Here is an 8,469-nt window from a genome sequence, read left to right on the forward strand (position 1 = left end):
GGTAGTGGCAGTTTTGTAATATTGCATATGTCTCCCAGACAAAAATCATATATGTTCCTGGGAAGACTTTATTTCCCTAGAAGGCTCCTTAGGGGGAGGTGACCTGGTGACTTAGGGAAGCACCATGGCCATCAGCAGATAGGGGCCAAAGCTGTGTACTCCCTTGCCCTATCAAGGCTATATATTAATGAAATAACATTTATCCATACTTGCCCCTGTGTACTTCCTTGTTGCTTATGTGTTACTTTTTTGTTACCTTCGTTGGGCCTTTGTGTGCCACTTGCCTTGTTGTGTGCTTTGTGTTGTGTGGACGTTCCTAGGAATGACTTGCTTTGTGCTTGCTCATACTTCGTTATTGCCCGTTGCATGTCCGAGATGTGTATGTGGCTAACCGCTGAGTTTGTTTGCCTGTAGGTGTGTGTTGTAGGCTGACTTGCTAGCTTGAAGAGTCTGCAAGTGCCGCACGTTCCGTCTAGTTGGAATCCCCAAATAGCCGGCCCGTGACACTGGGCAGGATGTCTATATTCGAATGCTGGCCTCTGAGCTTTGTAAGTTTTTTCATAACATTTGCTCTGTTTTATAATGTTATTTCAGCTGTGTTGACCAGAGATCTGACTTAAATTTTCATTTTTCTTTTCCATGTCAAACTAATTGCTATCAAAAGCAAGGGGTGACCATGAAGTGAAAGCACTCATCTTTGCAAGTGTTGGTGTGGCACTTTCTGGCATTCTTTTAGCTTGCTATTTTATTCGTTGGAGGCCGTGCAAAGGTAATTTTAATCTTATATATGTATCAGTGATTTAACTAGACATGTATATATATAAATACATATATAATGTGATGATATGAAGTTGATCATTTTGTTAACCCTTTTAAGTCTACTACGTATAATTATCTATTTCAGAAAAAATCAGATGGGTGGAAGCAAAGAAGAAGAATTGGAACTCCCCATTTTCGATCTTTCCACAATATCTACGGCCACTAGTAACTTTTCAGACATCAATAAGCTTGGAGAAGGTGGCTTCGGACCTGTTAACAAAGTAAGTTTCTCAAGTGTGCTGGTTGATTGAAATATGCAAATATAGAGAGAAAAAAAACATTTAAATTTATTTAATAAAGAATAAAACAAGTTTTGCAAGTTTCTTTTTTTAACTATGTTTATAGGGTAAGCTTGGAGACGGGCAAGAAATTGCTGTGAAGAGACTTTCAATGAATTCAGGACAAGGAGTCAACGAATTTAAAAATGAAGTAGTACTAATTGCAAAACTCCAACATCGAAATCTTGTGAAGCTTTTTGGTTGTTGTATTCAAGAACAAGAGAGGTTGTTACTCTACGAATACATGTCCAACAAAAGCCTTGACTTCTTCATCTTTGGTAATTAGAATCTTTTTATTCGAACAAAATAATAATTGTCATAATTTATATACAACCTAGAATAATTTTTAGAAGTTCCAAACTGCATTTTTTGGTTTAATTATGTTGATTGACTTGGTATATTTCAGATCCAAAACAAGCTAAATTATTAGAGTGGCCTAAGCGCTTTGAAATTATATGTGGTATTGCTCGGGGTCTGTTGTATCTTCATCAAGATTCTAGACTAAGAATAATTCATAGAGATCTTAAAGCTAGTAATGTTTTGCTGGATAGTGAGTTGAATCCCAAAATTTCAGATTTTGGTCTGGCTAAAATTTTTGGAGGAGATCAAATAGAAGAAAAAACAAACAGAGTCGTTGGAACTTAGTGAGTATTCTTGCCATGCTTTATATATTTATGTATGCAATACTTTTTGTATATGATCAACGAGTGTCGTTATTATTTTTAATAATGTTATTATTATGAATGCAGTGGATATATGGCCCCAGAATATGCTTTCCATGGTTTGTTTTCAATCAAATCTGACATCTTCAGTTTTGGTATAATGGTGTTAGAGATTGTAAGTGGAAAGAGAAATAGAGTCTTTCACCCTGAAATCGATACCCTTGCACTCACAGGACATGTAAGTATTGAAACACTATTTATTCATAACATTATATGAAGATGTTTGATGCTTGCGTGTTCTCTGATGATGAGTGTTTGGTTTTGAATAATCTAGGCATGGAAATTGATGGAGGAAGGCAGGGCAATTGAATTGCTTGATGAGTGCTTAAGTGGTTTAAAAAATTTATGTCAAGTCTTGCGATGTATCCATGTTGGTCTCTTATGTGTGCAGCGAAATCCTATGGATAGACCAAGCATGCCATCTATTGTTACGATGTTGGGCAGTGACAGTTCTATGCTTCAGGCTAAAAAACCAGGCTATTTCTTCGAGACAGAGTCACCACAAGGTGGCCATTCTCAATCATCCACAACAAACAATGTGACCATGTCAGTACTAGAGCCTCGATGATATGTAATGTAATTGTCACATGACAGCAATGGACATGTTTTTCCTGCGTGACACTGTAGTGCATCATTTTTTTTTTTTTTTTTTTATTAACTACTTTATTTGGTAATTGTTAAGTGTTAGGAATTTTAATTTAATTATTTGAATGTTTAGAGTTAATTGTGATTGAATTTCATTTGTTTTATTTTGTGTTGGGAAAACTTATATATGATCTTTATTTATTTTCATGTATATCTAATATTAAACAAATTAATACGAGATAGCCTAAAACATGTTTGTAAAATTGAATTCAAAGAAAAACAAAGACAAGAATACTTACAGTATACGCAGCGGAATGAAAGAGTCATTCCTTCAGTTTCTCTAACTCTTGCATCCTCTCTGTCGCGGAGTACTATTATCAAGAAACTGAACCGATCTTCTATTTTCTCCACAATTCCAATGTATCCTTAGAATCACTTAGACTAGTGTGGGCAATTCTCAACACACGAGATAGATACAGAGAAGAAGACAAAATAACAAAGAGGCTTAGAAAATGACTTGTGTTTTAGCTTGTGTTTAGAGAGAATCTAAAACTATCAGAAAATCTGACTTGTGACTTATCAAACGTATGTTTTGACTTCTCTCTAAGCACTCCTTTTATAGACTCAATTAGACCATTTAATTTAATTAAAAAATCAATAAAATAATAGTTATTTTAAATCCCTAGGTCGAAATTATCATGGGGTTTAGGCCCGTGAAATTTCTCATTTGATTATAAGCCCATTGGACTTAAAATCAAAACCTGTATTATTTTCTATGATTTAATTAATTAAATCATTATTTAAATCCTTTATCAAATTAATTATTTATAATTTGAACCTTGATTTAAACTTATTTATTAATTTAGATACCAATTTATCTTAATTAATAAATCTGCCATGATTTCTCTTTTCTTCTAAAAAATACACAACTCTGTGAAACTATCCAAAATTGACCTAGTCAACTTTGATAATTAAATCAATTAATTGAGACTATCTAGATAATTTTATCCAACGTACAATGGGGGCCATGGGCCTATGAAATCAAGCTCCAATAAGTTATCATAAATCTAACAAATAAATTTACTAACTTATTAATTCCTCGTGACTCCATTATAGACTCGGAATTGCACTCTTGAATTCATAGAACGCTCTATAACAAATATAGATATGCTATTAATTATCCATTGTTACAACCATAATTGTCACTCAATCCTCTATAGACGGTCTACAATAAGATAAGACTAAAATACCGTTTTACCCCTCATTGTATGTTATCCTTATAACACTTAGTTCCTTGTAAATGATATTTCAGTAAACTAATTTCATTACTGAAATGAGATCTCTATCATTTAACACCTTGAACCAAACTAAAAGGAAACCATCGTTTCACTTCTTTATCAGAAGCTATAGATGTTCATATCTATGATTAACACTCCCACTCAATTCTACTACCGAGTTTCCAAGATGTAAGTATGGGCTAGTTCGTAGGGTAAGCTGGAAATGAACAAGTCAAAGAACTCAAATAATACAATCAGTTAGAATACTAACCACTCAGAATTGAGATTGAATTGACCTATGGTCAACTATATGATATGACTAGAATAGATAATAACGGTATGTTTACTTATCTTATCAACTGTCAATATCGGTCCAGTCCGATGTAACAAATACATCCGATCTAATCTACTTTGCTAATGTTCTGGAAAGAACATAACACTGTAATGTGTAAGTAGATCATATCGTAGATTGGCAAGTCAATGTAAATCCTGTGCACTGACTAATCTTAGGACTAACTTATTTTGAACATATAATCATATTTATATTCCACTGTGATTACGTCACTATAAATAAGATTAGCTATATGCTCGGGATTTAATAGAAGTTTATATTAAACAAATAATCATGAAAATAAAACATGTGAACAAAGTGATTGACCAAGTCAAAAAATGATTTCTATTCTTTTATTGATAATAAAATGAGATTACAAAGAATTTGGGTTTCAATTAAGGCATAAAACCCCAACAAACTCCCACTTGCACTAATTGAAACTAATGCCTTAATTATACTAATCCCATCTCCTTGATATGCTTATCAAATGTAGCTTTAGGTAGTGTCTTTGGAAACGGATCCGCAAGATTGTCTTCATTTGCAATCTTCATAACCTTCACATCTCCCCTGGCCACATATTCTCGAATAATGTGATACTTCCTTTCTATATGCTTACTCCTCTTGTGACTTCGAGGTTCTTTCGAGTTGGCTATCGCTCCTGTATTGTCACAAAACAACACAAGCGGTTTATCCATTTCTGGAATAACACCAAGATCTGAATAGAACTTCTTTAGCCACACTATTTCCTTAGCTGCTTCAGACGCGGCTATGTACTCAGCCTCCATAGTGGAATCTGAGATTGCAGACTACTTTACGCTTCTCCATATCACAACTCCGCCCCCAAGAGTAAACACCATTCCAAAAGTAGACTTCCTATCATTGACATCAGTGTGAAAATCTGAATCGGTGTAGCCTACAGGGTTCAGAACACCACCCTTGTAGACTAACATATAGTCCCTAGTCCATCTCAAATACTTCAGGATATGCTTAACTACTATCCAATGTTCTAGTCCTGGGTTTGATACCTGCTCACTACTCCCGCTGTATAACAGATATCTGGTCTAGTACACAATATGGCATACATCAGACTTCCAACTGCATATGCGTAAGGAACTTTTCTCATTGCATCTTCCTCTTTAGGAGTCTGGGGAGACTGCTTCTTTGAAAGATGAATTCCATGGCGGCACGGTAGACACCCTTTCTTGGAATTTTTCATTGAGAAACGTTCAAGCTGCTTGAGATAGAGCTAAGAGTCTATTCTTTCTATTCCTGATGATCTGGATACCTAGAACATAACTTTCTTCACCCAAATCCTTCATCTGGAATTGAGTGCTCAACCAATTCTTCACATCTGATAATTTCTTAACGCTGTTTCTAATGAGTAAGATATCATCTACATAAAGAACCAGGAATACCACTATTTGATTTGCCTTCAGTTGGTAAACACAGGGCTCATCAATATTTTGTTCAAAGCCATAGGTTTTGATTATTTCATCAAATCTAAGATTCCAGGAACGAGAAGCTTTCTTAAGTCCATAGATGGACCTATTCAACTTGCAAACTTTTCCTTCTTGTCCAGATACTTTAAATCCTTCTGGCTGATCCATATAAATGACTTCGTCAAGCTTTCCATTAAGAAAAGTTGTCTTGACGTCCATTTGCCAGATCTCATAGTCGATAGCGGCTGCTATGGATAGGAGGATGCGAATGGATTTGACCATGGCTACCGGACCAAAATTTTCCTCATAGTCCACGCCTTCTCTTTGGGTATAACCCTTTGCCACTAATCGAGCTTTATAAGTCTCAATATTACCATCAACACCTCGTTTCTTCTTGTAGATCCACTTGCACCCAATCGCTCTAAAGTCCCTAGGTGCTTCAACAAGATCCCAGACAAAATTTGAGTACATGGACTCCATTTCCTGTTTCATGGGTTTGAGCCATAGTTCCTTTTCAGGGCTAGCCATTGTCTGTTTGAAAGACAACTGATCATCATCACTAGTGCCACCAACAACAATATTGGTTTCACCATCCAAACAATAGCGAACTGGGTTCCTAGAAACCCTCCCACTACGATGAGGCTCTGTGACTGTTTGCTCAGGAACAGTGGTACTTTCTTCATTTAAATTAACTAGCGTCGGTTGGACATGAAGAGTGGGAATTTCATCATCAACTTGAGTTGATGACGATGGAACATTGGTTGGAGTAAATTCTTTAACCATCTCCTCTAAAACTACTTTGCTGCGAGGTTTAAAGTTCTGGACATAGTCATTTTCCAGAAAAGTAGCATTTGTAGAAATAAACACTTTCTTTTCTGAATGACTATAGAAAAGTCCACACCGAGTACCTTTAGGATAGCCAACAAAAATGCAAACTTCAGTTCGTGGTTCTAGCTTTCCCTCCTTTTTCCTCAGGATGTGAGCGGGACACCCCCAGATTCTATAATGGCATAAACTAGGTTCACAACCATTCCAGCGTTCTAAAGGTGTTTTGAGGATTGAATTAGACGGCACGACGTTGAGAATGTCGTTCGCAGTTTCAATTGCATGTCCCTAGAATGAAATTGGTAGAGTTTAGTAACTTAGCATGCATCTAACCATTTCCAATAAAGTTTTGTTTCGACATTCCGCGACACCGTTTTGTTGCGGAGTACCTGGGGCAGTAAGTTGTGATAAAATCCCAAGTTTAGTTAAATTATCTTGGAACTTCATATCAAAATATTCTCCACCCCTATCAGATCGCAAGATCTTTAACGTTTTACCTAATTGGTTCTGAGCCATTGCTAGGAATTTCTGAAACTTTGAAAATGTTTCTGATTTCCTATGCATTAGGTAAAGACATGAGTATCTAGAGTAATCGTCAATGAAAGTGACGAAATACTCAAAACCACCCATGGCTTGTACATTCAAAGGTCCACAAACATCTGAATGCACAAGACCAAGTGGTTCTTTGGCCCTATCACCCTTTGCAGAGAATGGACGCTTGGTCAGTTTGCCTTCTAGACAAGATTCACAGATAGGTAATTCACCTAAGGTGAGTTCCCTCAAAGGTCCGTCCTTTGTAAGTCTTTGAATCCTATCATAGCCAATGTGACCTAGTCTTAAGTGCCATAAATACGTCATATTATCGTTATCGGTCTTTTGACGTTTATTGGTCCTAGGTTTAGCTACTTTAAATAAATCATTGTTAAGAGCGAGGGGTTCATTAGGTCGTAGAATATAAAGCCCATTTTCCAAACATGAAATACACAATTGTGATCCATTGAAGGAAATAGATATATTAGAACTTGTGAAAGTCATAACAAATCATTCTAATTGCAACATGGAAATTGAAATTAAATTTCTACTAAAATCCGGAATAAAAAATAAATCATTTAAAATTTAAAATTTATTTCCAAACTTCAGACGAGCTCTTCCTCTATCTTGGACCTTAACGAACACTCCGTTCCTAAGTCTAAGCTTTAAGCTGTCTTCGTCCACTTCCTCCCACGATTCAAGAAGCTATAAAGAGTTGTAAACATGGTTCGTAGATCTAGAATCAATAATCCAAAACTTAGGGCAATCTCGTTTCCAATGCCCATTCTCTTTGCAGTGAAAGCACTTATCTTTACCTTTCTTATTTTTCTTGTTCTTCTTGTTCTTCCCCTTAGGCGTCTGTGCACTTGGTTGTGCACTCATCTTTGCAGCCTTTGCAGGCTTGGGGTTGTTGTTTTGTCCACCTTTCCTCTTGTTTCTAGCTTTCGAAGACGAAGCTAAGTTAGCTTCAGCCTTAGCTAGATCAACAGCAACATCAGTAGTCTTATTTTCTCCTCATTTACTAGGTCCACCCATGATAGGCTCAAAAATCTGAAGCTCGTTCATGAGTTGCGTTAAACCATAGTTGAGTTGATCACAAACGTGCAGACACGGTGCCATCACGTACGTGTGGAGACGGTGTTATCCAAGCATTTACGGTGCTATCAAGAACATGCGGAGACGATGCTCATTCTGGGGATTCCTCAATCATGACGAACTCGGAGTTGTCACCTATAAAATCTATGTTGATATTCTGCTTCCAATTATGGAATTTTTCTCTAGTGAGTTTCTCCATCGAAAGTTGAGAAAGGATGAGAGTAGACACATACACTACTTAACTTAAAATTACAAATTACCAATAAAATAGAAATCAATCACATTTGCTCAATAAAACTTCTATTCACACATATTTCAAGAAATAGCACAACATATACCAAAAATATGTAAGATATGAGAAAAAAATACCAAAAACATTCATATCTCTATTTCTTTAGGTTTTTAACTAATCTATGATATCCTTGTCCCGGTTGGCGAGAGTAAAAAATACCACTAGTTAAATAGAGTTGTAAACTCATTTAATAGTGGACACCACTATTAACAACCTACTATTCGATCAAAATAAGAAAACAAAATCTCTTATTTTATGAGCTACACCCACAGTTT

The 8,469-nt window shown here is 36.0% G+C and overlaps 1 protein-coding gene across 1 annotated transcript; it reads left to right on the plus strand.

Moving 5' to 3' along the window:
• The first annotated feature begins 908 nt into the window (after positions 1–908).
• Positions 909–2,554, plus strand: LOC133783434 (G-type lectin S-receptor-like serine/threonine-protein kinase SD1-1). The gene is made up of 5 exons (XM_062223058.1): positions 909–1,040; positions 1,165–1,375; positions 1,504–1,741; positions 1,847–1,997; positions 2,094–2,554. The coding sequence occupies exons 1-5, from the start codon at positions 915–917 to the stop codon at positions 2,385–2,387; spliced, it is 1,020 nt and encodes a 339-aa protein (XP_062079042.1). The 5' UTR covers positions 909–914; the 3' UTR covers positions 2,388–2,554.
• The last annotated feature ends 5,915 nt before the right edge of the window (positions 2,555–8,469 follow it).

Source organism: Humulus lupulus, chromosome 6 (genome assembly GCF_963169125.1).
Source record: "Humulus lupulus chromosome 6, drHumLupu1.1, whole genome shotgun sequence".
Lineage (NCBI taxonomy): Eukaryota > Viridiplantae > Streptophyta > Magnoliopsida > Rosales > Cannabaceae > Humulus > Humulus lupulus.

Excerpts from the sequence above, each read along its gene's own strand:
- LOC133783434 (XM_062223058.1), top strand. The coding sequence starts at position 915 with ATGGGTGGAAGCAAAGAAGAAGAATTGGAACTCCCCATTTTCGATCTT. Across the intron at positions 1,742-1,846 it reads AACAGAGTCGTTGGAACTTA|TGGATATATGGCCCCAGAAT; the intron begins GTGAGTATTCTT and ends TTATGAATGCAG. Across the intron at positions 1,998-2,093 it reads CCCTTGCACTCACAGGACAT|GCATGGAAATTGATGGAGGA; the intron begins GTAAGTATTGAA and ends TGAATAATCTAG.